Source organism: Capricornis sumatraensis, chromosome 9 (assembly GCF_032405125.1).
Source record: "Capricornis sumatraensis isolate serow.1 chromosome 9, serow.2, whole genome shotgun sequence".
In the NCBI taxonomy this organism is placed as follows: domain Eukaryota; kingdom Metazoa; phylum Chordata; class Mammalia; order Artiodactyla; family Bovidae; genus Capricornis; species Capricornis sumatraensis.
Genome location: NC_091077.1, coordinates 22,511,643 through 22,531,761, shown reverse-complemented (window position 1 = coordinate 22,531,761; position 20,119 = coordinate 22,511,643). Strand labels below are relative to the sequence as shown.

General features: G+C 52.3%; 1 protein-coding gene across 6 annotated transcripts in view; it reads right to left on the bottom strand.

Moving 5' to 3' along the window:
• Positions 1 to 19,364, bottom strand: part of ACSL6 (acyl-CoA synthetase long chain family member 6) — a 44,248-nt gene extending 24,884 nt beyond the window's left edge. For 3 of the 6 annotated variants that reach the window (XM_068980579.1, XM_068980580.1, XM_068980578.1), the window contains exons 1-9: positions 19,254 to 19,355; positions 15,970 to 16,084; positions 15,240 to 15,304; positions 14,861 to 14,962; positions 14,250 to 14,349; positions 13,473 to 13,651; positions 12,512 to 12,544; positions 11,077 to 11,128; positions 1,433 to 1,506 (exon numbers count right to left, since the gene is read on the bottom strand). In XM_068980579.1, coding sequence (XP_068836680.1) covers positions 1,433 to 1,506; positions 11,077 to 11,128; positions 12,512 to 12,544; positions 13,473 to 13,651; positions 14,250 to 14,349; positions 14,861 to 14,962; positions 15,240 to 15,304; positions 15,970 to 16,084; positions 19,254 to 19,343 — 810 coding nt within the window. In that variant the 5' untranslated portion in view covers positions 19,344 to 19,355. Of the gene's footprint in view, positions 1 to 1,432; positions 1,507 to 11,076; positions 11,129 to 12,511; positions 12,545 to 13,472; positions 13,652 to 14,249; positions 14,350 to 14,860; positions 14,963 to 15,239; positions 15,305 to 15,969; positions 16,085 to 19,148 lie in introns of all 6 variants that reach the window. The other 3 variants (XM_068980577.1, XM_068980576.1, XM_068980575.1) reach the window with 2 other exon arrangements.
• Between the last annotated feature and the right edge of the window lie 755 nt (positions 19,365 to 20,119).

The following is a 20,119-nucleotide window of genomic DNA, read 5'->3' as shown; positions in this document are numbered from 1 at the left end:
GACAGAAGGCGCAGAAGGAAAAGTGGGAGAGAGGGCAGCATAGGAAGCCGAGCGTTAGGTCGAAGCGCCAGTGGGTCTAGGTTATCTGCAGAAGCAAGGAGCCAGGTGAAGCACACGTAAGCCAGCAGAGTCAGCTGCGCAGGGGAGTCTTCCCCGGGAGGGCCTGCACCTCACACACAGTCTTCCTGCCACCGAGGGCACCTCCCCCTCCCCACAGCTGCAGGGGCTGCCTCCGCCCCGCTTCACCTGCATCCCTGGGCCACCTAGGTAGGGATTCAGAGGGTCTCAGCCTGTCGGCACTTTCCAGTCCTTCTTGGAGAAAGGGGCCCAGAGAACCCTGGGTCTGTGCCTACGAGGGCTGGGGACAGAGGTGTGGCGGGTGGAGCCAGGCCTCAGAAGCCATAGCCTGAGAACAGGGCTTCACAGGGGATGCCAGAGCAGGATCCCCCCTCTCTGGGCCAGGTCTGACCTCAGGGACGAGCTCTCCTGGGCTGACTTCCCTGCTCTCTGCCCCTTTTCACAGGTCCTCAGTCTCATGCGCTGGCTTTCGGACGAGTCTGGACAAGCCCTGGGAAACTTGCTCATGGCTCCTGGCCTGGGCTCAGCTACCAACAATCTCTCAGTTTCCTACCAAGATGTAGGAACTTTCCTACTATTTGGGCATATGCTCCATAATGCCATCTGGCATAAATATGGATAGCGGTTTTCTCTACAGTGGAGAAAAAGCTTAATTTATATGAAAACGTTATGTCCCTTCCTCCTTAAGGAAACTGTAGGACGTTCAGATACTCACCACTTGTGGTAAAAGGTCCTTCCTTCTTAGCTGGTTAAAAATGCTACCATGCTTTTGTCAGGCCAAGATATCAAGCTTTTTTAATTTTAGATTTACCTTTTTTAGTACAGCCTTATAAATTAGCAGTTGCCGTTGTTTCTCAGACTCTAGTAGTCCTTAAACACAAAATGATTGAATTAAACCCTGACTTACTTGGAAAAACATACTTTTTAGATAAAGGTATACATTACCCACTCCAGTACTCTTGCCTAGAAAATCCCATGGATGAAGGAGGCTGGTAGGCTAGAGTCCATGAGGTCGCAAAGAGTCAGACATGACTGAGCGACTTCACCTCATACGTTAAACCACAGGTATCTCAATTTTTGAAGTTAAAAATGGAAAACAGTTTTCCATGTTTTTTCTTTCTGGGATCTCAGCACTATTAGAAATCAACTGAATATTTACCAGGTATGGATCATTTCAGTGTTTGTGGTTCGAAGTATCTGTGAAAGTGGGATTGCTCTAATGAAAACAGAAACTCCTGCCTGGGAAAGGCAGCCTAGATTATATCAGGGGAAAAAAAAAGAGAGCACAAAAAAAGCCTCTGAGGCTTGAGGGTGACCTTGAGAGTAAACCTGCATTAGAGTTTACTTTATTCACCTCTGTCACTTTCAGAAAGCCTGAGAAATCAGCCACCACGTTCCCATGGGTGAGCATCGCCCCTTTTGGGTTCCCTGAAAGAAGAGAGCAAGAAGGAAAATTAGTTGGAAGCTCATCAGCCACTCCTTGAGAAAAGCGCCCGAGTCGTCAGTCCCAGACACCCAGTGCTGTCCATGCAAACCTCTGGCCTTCGTCCACAGCCACCATCAGAGTCCCACACAGATGAATGCTGTGAAGGACCACAATTCTGCACTCAAAGCTCACCCACCTTGAGGCTCCCAGCAGCTTGATACCACAGAAGGCAGGTGACACGGCGCACAGGAGGGGTGCCTCGAGGCCTGATGGGCTGGCCTGTGCCTTCCCTTCTGCCTTCCTCAAGGAGCACAGGCTCTTGGCCCCCAGTCTCCTCAGGCATATCCCCAGGAACCCACACTGCTCTCTGGGCCTGTGCTGTTCCAGCCTCCAGCTGCCAACTGTGCTGGCAGAGGGCTTCCCCGCTGTAACTGACACCCGGAAAGGCCCCAGTCCAGGCCAGGCTGGAGGCCCGGACTGCTGGGAGAGCCCTCCCATTTCTCATTGGCAGAGACGGGACACGGGTGTTCGTGCTCTGTCTTGACATGACCTTCCACTGCTGCACCTGCAGAAGCCGGGGGCTGCCTGGATGGCTCAGAGGCCAAGAAGGGACAGAAGACACAGCAGGCTGTGGAGGGAGGCCATCGGTTACCACGCCCTGTGAGGGCAGACATGCACTGCTGGTGCTCCAGGACAGACCTGATCAGGCTCGAATCCTGGCCTTGCCCCTCACTGCCAGCACAACACTGGCAGGTTGCTTTCCCTTTCTGTTTCCTAACCTGTAAAATGGGGCTTATCTAAGTTCTGAGGACCTAGCCAGGTACAAAAGATATTAAATTACAAGTTTCCACTGAGGCAGGAGATACACGATCTGTTAAACTCCAAAAGTGATGGGTCAGACCATGTGCAGAATTTATCCCCAAAATACCAAATAAACCAAAATGTTAAGTTTTCAACCCTCACCCAGAAAAGAGGTAATAAAAGGGCTGAGTTGAGGTTAAGAGAGTATTGCAGTAAATGCCACTGAACTGTTCACTTTAAAAAGGTTAATTTTATGCTATGTGAATTTCACTTCAATAAGAGAGGGAGAATATGAATGAACGAGGGAGAATTTGTGAGGATTTCTTCGGAGAGCTGTTGAGTCCTATAGCTCATCAAAAGGGAAGGAATGACAGGTCCTCTCTCCCAACTGCAGTCTGAAACCCACGCTAACTCAGGCCCTAATGAGACTATTTGAAAAGCACGATCATGTTCCCTACAGCTTGGGGTTCCCAGTAAGAAAGGTGAAGACGGCTGTGGCTGAAAATCAGATAATAAATCCCAGAAACTGAACACGGAGTCTACAGAAGGAACATCAGGTGGTGATGGGAATGGTGTCTTAAAAAGGAATCTTAACCTGAAGGCCAGTACCCGCCCTCCAGTCAGAGGGGCCGTAAAGTAAATACCAGCAACAGAAGTGGTGTGAAGCGGGGAGCAAACAACCAAAGGAAGGGCACTGCCTGTTTCAACAAACCTCCTAAAAGTATCCATGAAACAACAGACTGAATTGTAAACGTCTGCCCAAAGCTGTTCTCCCTCCCTACTTTCATCTGGTGGGAGAGGGCAGAAACCTTTATCAGCCAGTGGAGGAAGGGGAGGACCACCAGGTAGGAAGGCATGATTTCATACCTTTCCCACCCAGCCTGAAGCCAGCCCTGGCCTGGGTTGGGAAATCTCAAATGAAGTGGACATATTCATATTTTGGACCTACGCTTGTAACTCTGAATTAAGACTGAGTTTGTGACTTACAATGCCCATGGGACTCACCTGAGAGGGACCAGAAAAGGCATGGACGCCTAAGTTGTATCCCAGGGGCAGACAAAGAGCTATCGCCACCAAGCAATTATACAAGAATAGATGGAGAGAAAAATAAAGTTGCTCTCACAATTAGAATCTGTGAGGCTCACCCTATTGGTGACCTATTTGTCAATAATGGCATCACCTCTGTCTGACCAAGATGTGGTGTGTTTTAACATGTGATCGGGCACCTACATCCATATTGCAAGTCACAGAGGTGATTTTGGGGACACAGAAAGTTACAGGATTGAGAAAACATTATTTTCTAATAGGTGGCCATTAAAATACCCTCCTTTTGTTTACTGATTCTTTCTTTCATCCAAGCATCTTTCCTCAAACCCAAGCCCTTATTAAGAAATTTCCCTGAATTGTCTCTTATGTACAAATCACAGAAGAGTCTCTGGGCCCACAAACAATTCTGAGAGTATCATCTAGAAATTTTCACCTGTGGAGTCACAAATTCTGGATTTTTTCTAAGGAACACCCCCAAAATACCAAGTATGAAATCGGAACTGTCACAAAATATGATACTATGCTACACAGCTTTAGACCTGCTAGACTGGATAATTTGCTCACATCTAATAATAATCTCAGTGGAGAGTTTGAGAATTTCAAGAGAAATTTGTCTAAAGGCTCCATTCAGTACAGGCCAGAATACACACAATGGTAGCAGTTACTCAATTCTGCTTAGTTGGACATACCCCTTTCCTCTTCAACATGATAAGAAAAGCTTACAGCTTTAAGAAACAAATGTTTTCTTGTAGATATAAATGAAATTTTACAAACTTCTAGTGAGTTGCAGAATTTTAAACTATTCCTTAAGAAATGCTCAAATTATTTCCTCAAGTCCCCTCTAGATGTGGCCCCAGAGGATAAAGGAGAGGCAAACACTGACAACAAATCCTGGGAGAAGCCGCCAAGGTCTGAGTTGGGAGGTGAGAGGTGAGCCTTCGGAAAGGCTCTGCTTGCTTCTCTGATTCAGGACAAGGACACATCCCTAGTAGCATTTGTTTTAAATGTGATACGGAAATGTTTCCAACTTGCTCACATGGAGGAACGGGGGGGTAAGCATTCCCAGCTAGACCTATGTGCAAAGTTGCAAAAGCATGTCCTCTGGTTATCTCCTTTCCTGGTGCAACATCAGTGACACGGGGGGCTATCCAGGCCCTCACGTCTTGGCAGAACAAGACCTGTGGCCCATTTCCCACCTTGTACTTATAAACTCGCCATCCTTGCACTTCATTTTCTCTCCAGCTACTGAAGGAAGAAAACTCTCTGAGTTTCAGATTCTGCCAACAGCATTTTGGCTTGAGCCAGTGCTCCTGGGTGGGCCACCCATGGCTGGCGTGCAGAAGGGCATTTCACTGGGTGAAGATCTGCCCTGGATGGATGCTGGTCCTGAGATGCAGCAGCTGTGGGATGAAGCTGAGCTCAAGGTCTCTCCTCTAGGAATGGATGGGAGAGGGACTGGGAGCAGTGTTGGGTCCTCTGGCTGGGGGCTCCTCCGGCCCTTTTTTTCTGCTTTCACACAGAAGTGGGTTACGAAAGATACCACTGACAGAAGTGCTTTAGAAGTTGTATAACACAGATAAGAGTGTTCATCTCCCTGCTAAAGGTTCCCAAATCTTTTTAAGAATTGAGTCTTACTTTCATCAACCCCACATTCACCGATTTTTTTTAAACATCAGACTCAAGGACTAGCAGGAATACAAATAATAACTGTAACAGCAGGCAATCACTGAACACTAATGTGGGCACTGTGCTAGGCATTTCATACATGGTAGCTCAGTTATTCTTGGAACAAGTCTATGCTATAGGTATCAGATGTATTCATGTCCTACCCAAGGAAACTGAGGCCTAACAGAGCTTAAGAAACTCCCCTAAAGCTGCACAGCACAAGTGCCATGATGTAATCTTAGCCCTGTGGTCACACAAATCATGAATGGGATGGTGCAAAAAGCAAAAGTCAAGGTGAGCCTTTGCCCAGAGAGCCCACCCCTGAGCAGGCACAGCTGTAGGGCCCATGGACACTTAATGCACTAGGCTAAATGACAGGCTTCCCTGGGCATCCTCAGCTGGAAAAGAGGGGATACTCCAGTTCCGCGGCCTCCACCTCCTCCTCAGCCTCCCAGTCCTGCTGCCACAACTAAGAACTAACCTGGCACGCTGAGATCCTTTCCTATGACTCCAGACACGTAATGCTCCCCAGTCTCCCCTCCCTCCCAAGCTGGACTCCAGGGTCCCTCACCCCAGCCACTCTCCCGCCAAGTCCTTCAGTGCCCAGGCATCCCCTGGAGGACCCCACTCAGGTAACCCCACTGAGTCAATCCAGCTGCCCACCTTTTCCACTCCTCCCACAATGTGACCCCAGAGGCTCACAGCCCCAGAGAGGTGTGCTCCTCACAGAAACTCACATTGCAATCCCTAAGACTCTGGTCCATTCACGACACATAGCACCCTCAGGCAGGACCCTGACTCCTCCACGAAGGAGGTCTCCCAGCCTCCTGGCCTCCCAGAAGCCTTTCTTCCTCCTTTCGTTCCCCCCAAGGTAGGTATCTCTCTACAGTACTTAGAAGCCTGCTCTCTCCCCTGACCCAAAGAAGAGCTTTGGGGGCTTTGCTCCACTGAGCTTCACCTTCCTTTCTCTGTCTCCGGCGGCACTCTCCCAACTGCTCAAAACACTTTCAGCTATTTCCAGGAAAACAACAAAAACCCCACCTTCCCTGAACCCCATGGCTTCCACCAGCTGCCACTCTGTTCGCTGTCATCCCTTCACAGCTGATCTTTTTTTAAAAAAATAAACTCTCAGTTCCAATATAACATACACATGGTAAAGTGCCCAAATACATACACAGTTCAGTAGATTTTTTTCAAAGTGAAAAAAATTATCCAGGTACTAGTTATCTGGGTACAAGTTATCCAGCCAACTAGTACCCAGATCAAGAAACAGAACATCACCAGCTTTCCACAGCAGCAGAATCCCAGGAGGCAACCACAATCCTTGACTTGGAAACCAGAGAATCCTTTACTGTGCTTTGTCATTTAATATAAAAGAAATCATACAATATTTTGTGTCTTTTTTCTTTCACTTGAGTTATGACTTCCTATGTGTAAATATACCATCCTATTGCTGACAGGCATTTTAAGTTGTTTCCAGATTTCAACTTCTCAAGTTTGTGTTGCTAGGAACATTATGGAGCATGCCTCTGGGTGACACAGCCACGGCTCTTGAAAGAATTGTCCAGACTTGCTAAACTGACATCCTCCTGTCTCACCCACTCCTCAGGCCGTCACCATCAGCTTCTGCGCCCAGCACTACCCCCACCACACGGGCACCAGCAGGCGCTCTGCGGCAGCATCCCGTGGGCACAGCTGAGCCACCCGACCATGCTGGCAGCTTCTATCCTCCTCTGGCCTCTTGGGCTGCTTCTGCACAGCTTTGATTTGGAACTCTGACCCCCATCACTCCTCTCCTGTCAGCGTTCCCGCCCCTGCAACCAGACCCCTCTCTTCCTGAGCCGACTCTCCCTCGCAGAAACATTTTCCTTCTTGCTGCTGGTCCTCTCTGCACATGCTGTTCCCTCTCCATCCCTCTCTTCTCCTCCAGCCACCAGTCCTTCAAGACCCTGCTTAGACCTGGAGTCCTTTCCATCCTGCTGTGCTGACCTCTGGGTGGCCTAGCACTCCACGCACTCTGGGACACAGGCCCTCAAGGCGAGAACTGCCTCAGGACGTGAGCCGTGAGCCCATGAGGGCAGGGCGGTGTCTTCTCCATCCCTGTGTCCTTGGCCTCTAACACCAGGTCTGATGCAAAGTGGTAACTGAGCTGAATGAATGAATCCACATACATCAGAAAAGGACTGCTAAAGACCCACAGACTAACAAGGACATGTTTTAAAAGACCACTGTATTTTCTTCTCTGGGAAGACAGCATATATGAACCCATAAGGATTCATCTGCACTATCATTCATGGGGCCCAAGACCCCAGATTAGGCTACGTTATACCCACGGAGTATACAAAAGTATCTTTCATTTGGGAAAGGCAGTTCAATCTCATCCAGCTAACACTTACTCTGAAATGAACAACCAATGATGCCGGGAGCCAGCACGGGAGATCCCACCCATGACAAGGTCATGCGGAGAGAGCTGACGGGGCAAGGTGAGTCAGGTCTCAAGGGGGCCTCTGCCTGAGCATCTACCCCGAAACCAAAATCTGTCTGTTGACTGTCTGCTATACTATACTCTTCTGACATTATAGGGGGCTATCCCCGACCACCTTTCTCTGGAAAAAGTTAACTTAGAGCTCCAACTAGTCTCCTGCATATGAAAGGAGTGTCTCAGCTCAAATCCCTCTGACGGCTCTCTAACTTGCCTGACAGTTAGACACTTTTACAACTTGTGATTGTTTAGAGCCCCCCAACCGCGAGAGGCACGAAGCTTAAAACATCTTAAAGATACAGAGCCTTTTCTAAAGAGCTAAAAATTATATTGGTGATGGGTTTCACTGTTGAGTCAATGACTGCTGCCAGGCCTCCATATTCTTTATCTTTTAGGCACCTGGAGGATATTAATCAATGTAATTGGGATATAGAAAAAGGAATATAGTAATTTCGATGTTAGCAACACTAGACTTTTGAGTTACTGAACCTTCTCTTTGTTATAAATCACTGTACTCCTCTTTCTTTGTTATAAATTGTTGTGTCCTTGCTATATAAGAATGTAACCTTAATTAGTGTTTCTGAGTGGCACCAGACTTTAGTAAGAACAACACTTTTAAGGCAAATAAGTTTTCTGGTTGATGGACCCTTATCAGAAAAGGGCCATAAAATGCTAATAGGCCTCCTGGCCAGAAGATGATGTAAATCACCTAAGACCTGTGTATACAGCTAAGTATGCAGAAAGCCTGGTCTTGATAAGGGTCAGGGCTGCTGACCCTGCATGACTTTGCATTATCCATTGATATCTATGTACAACTAAAGTATAAAAGCTTTTCCTGGAAAATAAAGGATGGACCAGTTTCTCGGGCCAGTTCCTGGAAAGACTGGTTCCCCCGTGTCTTCTTTTCTTTCTTACTCTATTTTTTGGCTGATTCCTGTCTGGAGCATAGAGGCTAGCTGTGTCTACTTATTTGCCTGGGCTTCTAAGACCCACCCGAGAGGGAGTCCAAGGCGGGGCACCCTCCGCTATTCAAGCGGGCGCCTATGGCCCTATGTAGACGGTTCAAGTCCCTTGTCTCGGGGCTTTATTGGCTTTCTATGTAAACCAAGGAATACAGCCTCTTTCTCTCCTCTATTCTCTTAACTGCAAACTCTTTCTTTATCTCTCTTTAAATCTATATATCTCTCTCACCACACCGTCCCCGCTTCAAATTACCCTGTATCCAACTGGGGCTGGTCTCTGGTACAACCACATGCCCACCCATTAGCCATCCTTGAGTGCAGACAAACCTCAAGCTTTCACCTCCTCCAGGGCCTTCTTGGCCCGACAAGTGGCTCCAAAGCACTGGCTTGTTCTGGTAATGTCCATAGATGTTTCCATCACACACCAAGAGAAAAATCTTCCCAGAGTGATTCCACCAGAATCATGGTTTCAAATGTCTGGTTCAGAGAGTATTTTCCATCTTTCCTCACTGAAAGAACAACGTGGCTCTTGACGAAGCCAAGGCCAGGATGCTTATCGTGGAAGGGAAGCTGTCTCCTCAGCCGTGGTGCACCGGACAAGAGGACAGCCATCAGGGACACAGCTCAGGCTCAGGCTGATGCCACAGAAGTCTGAGTGTGTGGCCAGGTGGGGTGACACCAGCTAAGGGGCCTGCTCCCCCACCAGCTCCCCTCTGGCATCCAGCACAACTCTGGAGTGGGAGCTCTGGGCACCAAATCATGGCCTGTTTTCTAGGCTCCATGCACTCCGTTTCCTCCATGTAGAGCTTGGGCAGGTGGCTCAGCTTCCAGCTGCGATTCCATAGTCTGAAAAAGCCCTGGACACCAGGCCTGTCCTCCACAGCTAGGCAACAGCACTGTTTCTGCATCATGAAGTTCTTTTCCAGATACAAGGGGGCAGCAGTTGTGACTAAGTGACTCATTTTTGTGACTAAGTGACTTAGTCACACAGTTGTGACTAAGTGATCCTGTGCTTCAAAGCTCGAGGACACTCTTGAACACCAAGAATCCAAAGTTAAAGGCCAGAGTAGTGACCTGCTCCCAAACCCAGGGTGGAGGTACAGGTTATCAAAATTTCACACTGCGAAACTCTCTAACAAAAAGCAACATAAACCTGAAGGGCATATTTTTAAATTCTGGGTTGGCTCTGGATATCAGTTCCTGGGGAGCAGAGGCTGTGTTATCTTTCTTCTGACAGGGTTTAGCAGTAAGATGGAAATTCTCATACCCACTTGTGTGCGTGCATGCTACGTCATCTCAGTCACATCTGACTCTTTGCAGCCCTATGGACTGTGTAGCCTGCCAGGCTCCTCTGTCCAGGGGATTCTCCAGGCAGGAATACTAGACTGTATTGCCATGCCCTCCTCCAGAGGATCTTCCCGACCCGGGATGGAACCCGGGTCTCCTGCATTGCAGGCAGATACTTTACCACTGAGCCATCAGGGAAACCCCAAACCCACGTGAATTAATGGCAAAACACATTTTGATTTAATAAAGTCATACTTGTCATGCTCCACCCACAAGGATAGTCCTGCCTGTGGGAATGGTCAAGGATCTGCCAAATGCCTTAGAGGCTGCATCTGGAGAAGGCATGGGGAGCCCTAGTTCACTGCCCATCAAGAAATAACAACAAAGTAGGCCAGTCCTAGGTCTGGGGAAGAGGCTGGAAACTTGCCACCCATTCCCGAGTTACCAGATGAGGCAGAGAGGAGCACCGGGCGGGGCTGGGGGGAGAAGAGGGCACAAGCCTTTTGCATCCACTGTCTGCTGGTGCTCCCTCGGACAGTCCCCACACTGCCTGTCTCACAGGCTGTGCTGAAGTCTCAGGGGCACAGTGATAGGGTGGACAGCCCACTGAAGACTGCAAAATGCCATGCCTGTGGAACTGGTCCTCAAGTGTGTCCCGCCTCCTCTAAGAAGTGCGTCCTGCCTCCTTCAGGAAGACTTCCTCGGCTGTTCCTGCCAACGCTGATGCGCATACTCCTCTGCCAGCACCAGGCATGGAGTGCGTCATTTCCTCTTCCTGACACCTTTGCCCACAGCGCACCAGCCACAGATCCTCTGCATTGCCTTCTAACACATCTTCCCCATTTCCCATTTGGCACCTTTGACCACTCAGGTGAGAAACTGGGGACAGTGGTGTCAGAGAGGTTAAGTGACCATCCTGTGCCCCTCCAGCAAGTGGTGGAGATGGGGTTCAAAACCAGACTCTCCAACACCAAACTCCACACTCCTTCCCCAGTCCCTGACACAAAGGCCAAGCAGGGACAGGAAGCAGAGGGGTGAGAGCCCTGCCTCCGAGTCACGCGTGACCCCACTGCCTAGACTGCCTCTGGTCCCCACTCTGGGAAGTTTGTAGCCCCCACCCTAGTTCTCCCTAGTCCACACCGTCCAGCCACCCCACGCTGCCTCGTGTTGGCTGCTGGGAGCAGCAGGGAGGAGCCAGCGTCTAGAGCCAGGCACAGGACAAGGCTCAGTCCGCCCCACAGAGGGTGCCAGAGAGCCCTCGGTCACCCTGTCCAGGGTGCCAGGAAGAAGCAGGTGACCCTGGCTGATGAGCTAGAAGCCTCACTTACCTGTCGTGCCGCTCGTGAAACACACAATGGAGAGGTCACTGGGTTTCGGGGGCTACAGAGGTGAGAAGAGGAGTGTGTTAGAGACCCTGCTGGTGTGACTGCCTGGACCCCTTCCCGGCCAGCCCCTCTGTGCACACCCTGCCCCACCTCATGTGTGTATGCATGGGGTGAGGTGCAGGCACGTGCTGGCACACGTGTGTGGCCCTGCATGCTCTCATCAGAAAGGTGAGCAGGCAAGTCCCCAGGAAAGAGGTGAAAAAGCCAAGGAAACCCAGCCAGGCGTGGCCACATACCTGTCTCACCCACCTCACATTTGCTCCTGCCACCTCCCCCACTTGTGTCTGAGTTGAATTCTAATGGGATTGCGCTGCAGTGGCCACACACAGGCCTTCGTCAAAGATCTCAACTTCCTAGGCAACGTGACCCATTTCCTCCTTCCTTCCGACTTTTCCCCCAAATGTCTGGGTTTAGGCTTGGGAACAGAACATGGAGCCCAGAGCTGAGCTGCCCACTCTGTCACTAAGCTTGCTCTGCATCTGGCCCTTGCCCTGTGCATGTAGTCCTGGGGTCACTAGGAGGAGCCCACCATGACCACCTGCACGTAGAAGATGGCGTCCCAGAAGAGGTGACATGAGTTGAGACTGAAGGATAAGCCGCATCTCTCCAGATGAAGTGAGAGTGGGCATTCTGGGAGAGGAAACCAGCCTGGGCACAGACAGGTGCAAGAGACAGGGCATGCTGCTGGGTCAGAAAGGAGTTCTCTAAGGCTAGCGGGAGGGGTACAGTGTGTGGAGGTAGGAACATATCAGGGGCTACAGGGAAGGTAAGGGCCCTGGGAAGAGGGATGTGACCTGCTGCTGCCTGTGCGTGAGAAGGCTCACAGGGTGGTGAAGTGAGTGGGAAGAGCTGAGCTGCAGAGGGGGCTGGAGGTAAGAGGCCTGGTTAGGAAGCTGAAAGTCCCCACACGGCCCCCCCAGAGGGTAGTGACCCTCACTGGTGATTCCAGCTCAGGCAGGATCACTTGGGGATGACACTCAGAAAAGTTCAGAGAGCAAAGATGAACAAAGACAGCAGATGCCTCAAGGCATCCACTTCCGGTTCTGTTGCTGCTCCTGTCCATCCCATTCTCTGGAGAGTTCACTACATTGAAAGGGAAAACATCAGGTCGCCCAAAGAAAGTTACTGGAGACCCAAGGGATTGGCTGCCCTTTTTCCTCCTTCCTGAACATCCAACTCCTGTTCCAGGTCCCTCTCTGGACCCTCACTCACAGAAGTCCTCAGCACCCAAGGAAGGGGACATTTCCTCAGTTGCTTATTAACACGGGGGTGCTACTCTGGCCTCTCTACCAAGCCTTGTGCATGGTGAGGAAGGTCTGTAAGGATGTGCCCTGGGCACCATTTTGCTCAATCAAGACCTGCTGGAAAATGAGCTTACCACAGGATCACAGTGATTCTGCTGGCCACAGTCCTGAAAGAGGAAAACATTGATTTTAAATGCTCAAAAGTTCTAATCAAAAAAAGATAAATAAATCAACACAGTATGCCTTGACCCTGCACCAAGCCCAGAGTCCAAGATTCCCAATTCAGGGAATACAAAGATACACACCCAGGCTCTGGCCCACCCCACATCACACACAGGGCTCTGCAGCCCACTGTATACATGCACAACGGGGAGATGGCCTGAGGGGTGCACGGTACATCAAGATGGAGTGGCTAGGTGGCCTGGGCCTCCTGCTACGTGGTCAGGGCTGGAGGGGCAGATTGGGGCTGCCAGCTTAGGTGTGACCCCTAAACCCATGGCAGGGCACAGGCATTCAATAGCACACAGGGAAACAGGCGGAGAACTGGAAGGCCCACGGGTCTAGGACACAGTGGGGGTCAGCTTCTATTAAGGCCCAAGGCCCTGGAGGATGCCCTGTGTCACTCCGGCAGGCCACTGGCTGCCACCAGCCCGATGTCTCTGGGGAGGCCATGCAAAGGAGACCAGCTCTGTTGGCTGCTGGTGGCCTGGGAGACATCTACAGGAACCTCTTCAGAACTCCAGTTTACTACAGTCCTCCAGCTCAGACAGGCTAGCCGTTAGCAGGAAATGAGGAGACTCCAGAGGCTGTGGGAGAAGCCCTGGGGCAAGCTGGCACTACCATCACCTACTGGCACGTGTGTCATTAACTGCGCCAACCAGCTGAGCCCATACCAAAGAGGATGCCTGCGGGGACCAAGTCTACTACCCAGCACCAGCCCCCGGAAAGCCTCCCCTGTTTGAACCCTGGCACATGAAACATCCTGATGGCCTCAGACATCCATCCCAGGGTCATAAGATGGGCAGATAACCAGCAGCTCTGGCTCAGGGGCCAACTAGCTGTGGCCCAGGAAACAGCCCAGAAGCAGACCCTCACCTCCACATCCTGCATGGACTTAATGACCACCCCGCACTCTTGCCCTCTGTCTTTCAGGGCCTCCTCGAATGGCTCCATGAGGATGATCAGCTTGAGCCCCGGCGTCTCCTTCCTCTCCACGTGCTCCAGGAGAACCACAGCTTTCTGAGGTTTATCCACGATCACGGTGCTGATGTCAGCTGTAGGGGTTGTCAGGGAGAGTCAGGCTGTGCGGGCACAGGCTGTGACTGCAGGCAGCATGTGCCAAGTAGAACCACCACGGGCTGTGTTTGCCACAAGACAAGCTTGTGTGTAAATGAACACGTATGACAGGTCACATGGGACATGTTTCCAGAGGAAAACTACCCAGAGCCTGGATGAAGCCGAGGGCAGGAAATCTCTTGGAAAGAATGCTTGAAATCTACCCTCAAGAGATTCCCTGGGGTAGATTCCAAACATTCCTTTTTCTCCAGGTTCAGCTACTATCATCCCTGGTCTAAGATACTGATCACACCCCAAACACCTGCCTTAAGCTGAAGGGAGCTCAGAGGGTTGGCAGCCTATGTTGGGGGCTGGTGCGGAAGCTCCTTCTTGGCAGCCCTTCTGTGTGGAAGGAGCCTTCAGGTAAAGTCCAGTTGGGGACTCAGGAAGCCAATTCAAGGGCCAAAACGGAAGCCCCCAGTGTTCTCTGAGAACGGCAGCCAAGTGCTTACTAGCGTCAGACAGGCAGCATAAGCTGAAGGCTGGGAAGGGGAAGTGGGACTGCCACCAGAGGCAGGAGGGGGCAGCTGGGCTCACCTGTGTTGATGATGTAGCGGACTGCCCCAGGGCCCAGGGTGTCATATAGAGGGACCACCACCATAGAGTATGTGTAACAGGCAAGCTCCGCGATGATCCACTGTGGAGAGAAGTGGGGTGGGGTCGGAGGAGCACAGAGCAGATAGCAGGGCTGCACTGCCCTCAGCCCAGGCAACCAGGATCCTTGCTTGGGGCCCTGTGACAAGAGTGCTCTGTTCTGGCCCTGTACACAAGGCAAGGGTCCCATGCAGCTAATGAGCTGTGCCTGCTCACCCACAGCCTTCTAGTCCACGCTTGCTCCAGGGGATCACAGACTCCAAATTACCCCAAGCCCACCTCCGGGGTTTGTACAGGCTTCTTCCCCAGGTCCTTTCTCTCCCATGGCTCAGGGAGTCAGCTGTTTGTGCAGCTGGGTTGGGTGCGGATGGAGGTTGGCTGAAATGTCCACCCCAATTAGGGGCAATGCCAAAGGAGTGAGAGATGGCATGGATGAAGGATCTCCATTTTTCCTCTTGCCCCAGTCCCTTCAGGCAGTGGGAGCTGGGCTATCCTATGGTACCCAATCCTGTATTCCACTGATGCCTCTAAAACCAGTTAAGGCTGATGCTCACCTCTGGTCGATTTTGTGCAAAAACGCCAATAAACTGATCTGTACATGGTTTACAATTGTGCTGGAGAAGTCCAGACCCTAGAAATTCAGCCCTGTCGGCCACCTGCACAGAGACACAGAGCAGTGATGGGAAAGCAAGGGTTCTTCACCAGGGAAGGGAGAAGTGCAGGTGGGATTTCTATGGTCTGAGGGAGCTCCCCAACTCCCTACTCAGGTGTGTTGGAAGTCTTGAAAGGTTGCTGCCAGGAGTTTGACAGACAGGCCAGACAAAGAAAAAGTAACTGAAACCCTCCAGGGTGCCCCCAACCCACCCTCCCACCTCGTTCCAAGCGCCAGGTCTGTGTAGGTAGACAGGGTGGGGGCTGTCTTCTATTACTCACCTCCTGGTAGGACAGCCACTGATAAGGCTGCTTGGGATTCCTGAAGCCAAGACAGGGTCCATTCCCTGCAGAGAGATAAACAGACCTCGTGCCAGGGAGGAGGGCAGGGTGGCAGTGCCACCTGCACCCACTCAGTAGACACCTGGATGAACCTCCCACCCTGGGAGGCGGTCCATGGGCCCCACCTGCCTGTCTAAACCTGCTGAAGTGCAAGAAGGCCTGAAGTACACAAGCATGGCATCTCCCCAGGGAGATCAGGGAGGCCCAGGAATGGGAACTGACACAGTGCCAGTTAGTTCCCACCGTGACCTGTGTGATGCAGCCCCAGGAGGACACGCAGACCCGGGGGCCACTGGGCAGAGGTGGTGCTTTGCCTCTCTGTGACAACTCCCTTCACCCAGACCTCCTGGAAGTCAGGTTCAGAACCATGCTTGCCAGTAGCCTGGTAGTTCAAGGCTCACCAGGGCCTGCCAATGGGAGACAGGGAGTATGTGCTAACAGACAGCTTAAGGTCAGCAGTTCCAGGGCTGGACAAAAGCTGAGGTCAGCCCTTGACCGCATTAGCAGTTATCTGTGTGACTGGGTGGCAGGAGGGCTAAGAATGGCTTCTCTCCCCTGACCCTGAGAATGCCTCACTCACCGCACCCCTGGAACCACACTCACTCACTCCCACCCTCGCACCTGCTCAACCCCTGCCACAACCCTTCCATACTCCCACAGCCCCTCTCACCTGAGATCCTAAGCCCACGGCGGAACACCTCGTACATGGTCCTGGCGTCGTCATAGTAGTGGGTGAACAGCTGCTGGCTGTCCCCTATTACGGATCGCCGGGCCCCTCCACTGCCCTATGAACCAAGCACAGAACAGAGAGGCAGGCGGGGTGTCAGGAGAGGACAGGGTCATGCACAGTGTGGGTACACGCCTGGGCCACATGGCTGGAACCGGGACACGCTTTGTGCGCACTCACCCACATGGCCTACACACACCCGGGCTGTACACACACAACCTCTACACACGTTCATGGACATACGGCTTGTACACACTGTAACAGGCAGCTCATGCCCATGGGTCCAGTATAGTGGTCTCCTACACAGGCACACACAGCACCCACACACCAGGTCAGCGTACGCTAACTGCCCATGATCGTTAGTTACTGTGCACACACACCCATGGTCCACTCACACAACAGAGTGGTGGATGCTGGCTGGAGTCAGGCCTCAGGACCAACCTGCCCAGGTGCTGCTGCCATGCATGTGGGTGAAGAAGCATGGCTGCCATCCATCACTCACATAACAGTGTGATTAGCCTGAGAACCCACTGAAGGTACTTTCCCGGGAAAAGAGGCCTAGAAGGCTGTGAAGGGAACAGCCCGGACCTTCGGTGAATCGCGTGGGAAGGCAGCAAACGCCACGTGTGCTGGGGGCTGGGAAAGGAGCTGGGCTTCTCCTGCCTCTTCCCCTTCCTCGTGCCACCCCTCTCCTCAGGCTCCCAAGCCCAGTACTCTCCAGAATCACTGCTCCAACTCTTCTCTGAGCACTGTTTGGGCTGTGCTGGGCTGGCCCACAGTCCACTACCTCTTGGAACACCAAGTCTGAGGAACAGTGTGAGAGCTACAAAGCAAACAGCCGGACTCTAAACCACAGGCAGCACTCAGCTGTTTTGCAGTGGACAGTTCTGTTTGGCCAGTGCCTCCTGAGCACCAGGCCCGTGGAGGACCTGTGTGGGAATCTGGGGCCCGACACAATCAGACCTGGTGAGCACTCGGGGGGACAGAAACGATGAAGCAAGGGACTGTGTGCCAGGGACAGAAGGGGCTCGCGTGGGCAGGTGTGTCAGAGTGTGGCTGCTGAGCTGGGTTTTAAAGGATACCAAGGGGTTTACTGGGCAGAATGAGGAACAAGGACTGGCAGTCTCACCAGAGGCAACAAGTGCACACACTTGGGGCAGGAGGGCACCTGGGGGCTGGAGGCAACTCATGCCGCTCCAAGTGGTAAATGGAGGGATCCAGAGAGGCAGCAGATCCAGGCGAGGCGCTTCAGCTTTAGGTGGAGGGCAATGGGGAGCTGGGGAGGATTTTAAGCCAGGGTGAGAGACATGATCTGAACCGTTCCCTACCAGGTAGCACGCAAGAGTAGATGCTACCAGGCACTCTATGATCTGGATCCCTCTTACCTCTCTCATCTCACCTCCTACCACTCTCTCCTCGCCTCCTTCACTATAGTCACTCTGGATTCCTGCACTCCTGGACGATGAGGCAAGGGAGGGCACCACCCTCCCAGGAAGAGAGGCCTTGGCTGTGCCCATGACCTGTCCTCCCCGCCAGACCCACGAGGGACTCGTTCTCTGGCCCTCAACCTGACCGCATCCAGATCACTGTCACCTCTAAGCCCAGAAGCCCCAGGTGCCTCCCCACACATGGCCCCTGCAAAGCCACAGCAAAAATGGCCGTCTCTCCTACTACTGAAAACCGCAAATAGATCCAGGCTGTCCACTCCAAGAGTCCCTCTCCAGTTCACGGGGCTTTGTCCTTGCTGGCCTCTCCAAGTGGGTTAATTCATCTTAGTGCTTCCTCTGCATCATCTCACCAAATCCTTACCATAACTTTAGGAGGCAGGTTCTCCTTTTATTGCCCACTTGACACATGAGGAAACAGGCTCAGAGAGTTTATAAAAAAAAGAAACTGCCAAGGACCACAAGGCTAGTAAGAGGCACAGCTGGGCTGCAAATCCAGAACTGCTGGTCACCACAGGCAACTAAGTTATATACCCACAGCCCTTCCCCACCTCCCAGCCACACCATGTGAATCACCACTTCCCAAAACCACCAGGTCGCAGTCACACACCTGCACCTCTGCACACATTTCCAAAGCATTTTCTGGAAAAATGCTCTACAGGTCCCACTCCTATCTCGGCCTGTGCCCTCTCCTACCAGGCAAAACTCTGTCATGTTTATGATCAGTACCTACAAGATATACCGTCAAGAGCAAAAGCAAGGTGTTGCATGGTGTATGTGGTGTATTATCATTTTAAAACATAGGCAGATGTCTATACGTTTGCTTGTGGACAACAGCTAACACAATTCTCAGGTGAACAGAACTGGGAGGCAAGAGGAAGAAGGTGGAAGCTTATCATTCTATGTTCTTTGGCTGCTTTTGAACTGTGTGAATACACTAACTATTCAAAATAACTAAAAGAAGATCCTCTGGAGGAGGGCCTAGCAACCCACTCCAGTATTCTCGCCTGGAGAATCCCATGGACGGTCACAATGAGTCAAATACAACTGAGTCACTAACACTTTTACTTTCAAAGATTTTTTAAAAGGCAAAATAAATTCCATAAACTTAAGAAACAAATCTTACAGGTCCTTCTAGACTGAGCCTGGAACCCCTTGTCCAGGTCGGGCCGCCATCCCTTCTTCCCTCAGTGGCTCTGCCCGTGAGCTGTGTGCTCTGAAAGGGCAGGGCCCTGTGGTCAGGCCCCTCTGGGTCCCAGCTCCAGACCAGGGTCGGGTACAGGGAGAATCTGGGAGGAAATTTACCCAGCACCCCCTTGAGAACATGCTTAGGCCTCCTACTGAGGCAACCATAAGCCAAGGCCCCCTCCCCAAGAAGCAGGCAAACCAGAGGCCCAGGGCAAGGGCCAAGGTCAGTCTCTGGCCAACCAGAGGCCCAGGGCAAGGCCCAAGGTCAGTCTCCAGCTGGGTGTTGGCTCCTGGGAGAGGTAGAAGGCGCATCTGGTAGGAGAGCCTGTCCAGGGGCGCTTCAGAGCTTCCTGGCTGGCTGCCCAGGGAAGAAACTAAGATTCTCTGGGCCATCTGAGGTCAAATAAGCCACAAGTTTGGGTTCTACCTTCAAGACGCCTGTCCCCTGCCCACTTCTTCCCACAGCCCAGCTGCTCACACACTGCTCACCTCCACCTCCTCTGACTGCATCAGGAGATTGCACGGTGGCTCTAAGGCCTTCGGTCGGTGAGTGAACCAGTAGGCGAGGATGGCAGCTAGCGCACCCATACTCACGAGGGTGGTGGCCGAGAGGCTGCGGAAAAACTGGCTCAAGTCGCCCAGCTCGGGCAGCCGCAGCATCCTCAGGATCTCCTGAGCCTGCATCTTCTCCAGAAGTGAGAGGAAGAACTCTGCGGGGAACGAGAGGCAGGTGAGGGAGGCGGCCTGGCAGGAGGCAAGGGAGGGGCGGTCTGGGGCCTCTCCTCCCACTTGAGTCAGAAGCCACACGCTGATCCTGGCCAGGCCCCGAGCGAGGTGAGATGTGCAGTCTCCTGGAGCAGCACAGCATATACTAGGAGCTGGATGCCAGGAAGGGCCCTTCCTGGTGACAGGCCAGAGAGCCCTTAGCAGCCATACCAGACAGTCGGACATCCGGCCCAGCTCTCCTGAGAAACATATGCTCAGGCCCTGGGCCATGCCTGACATGTGCTTCCGCATCTCCCAGGGGTAGAGCGTGCTCTGACAGCTCTGGAGTTAATGCCTCCGGAGCCCCAGCGCCTGGGTGTACTGCCTCTCCTGTGTGGTCACAGCATCTTGCTTATCCTTGCTCCCGCGGTGTGGACTGGATGGAGGGGCAGCAGATGTGCCTGGCACCGTGCCCAGGAGGAGTGGGGGTGAAAGGATGCAGACGCCTTTCACGCCACCTCAAAGCTGCCAACACCCGGCTCTCACCCTGAGGGACACAGAGAAGGCGAGGGGGCAGGGCCCACAGAGCAGCCCCGACAGATGTGAGGGGAGCGAAGCAGAACGCGAGGGTTCAGTGCACGACACACAGCAGAGTCCCCTCAGGCCCACGAGGGGGCTCTCCTTGAAGAGAAGTTATAACCAAAGGCCTGCCAGGGGCAGAGGTGATACTGGGGCCAACTTTCTTCGGAACGGCA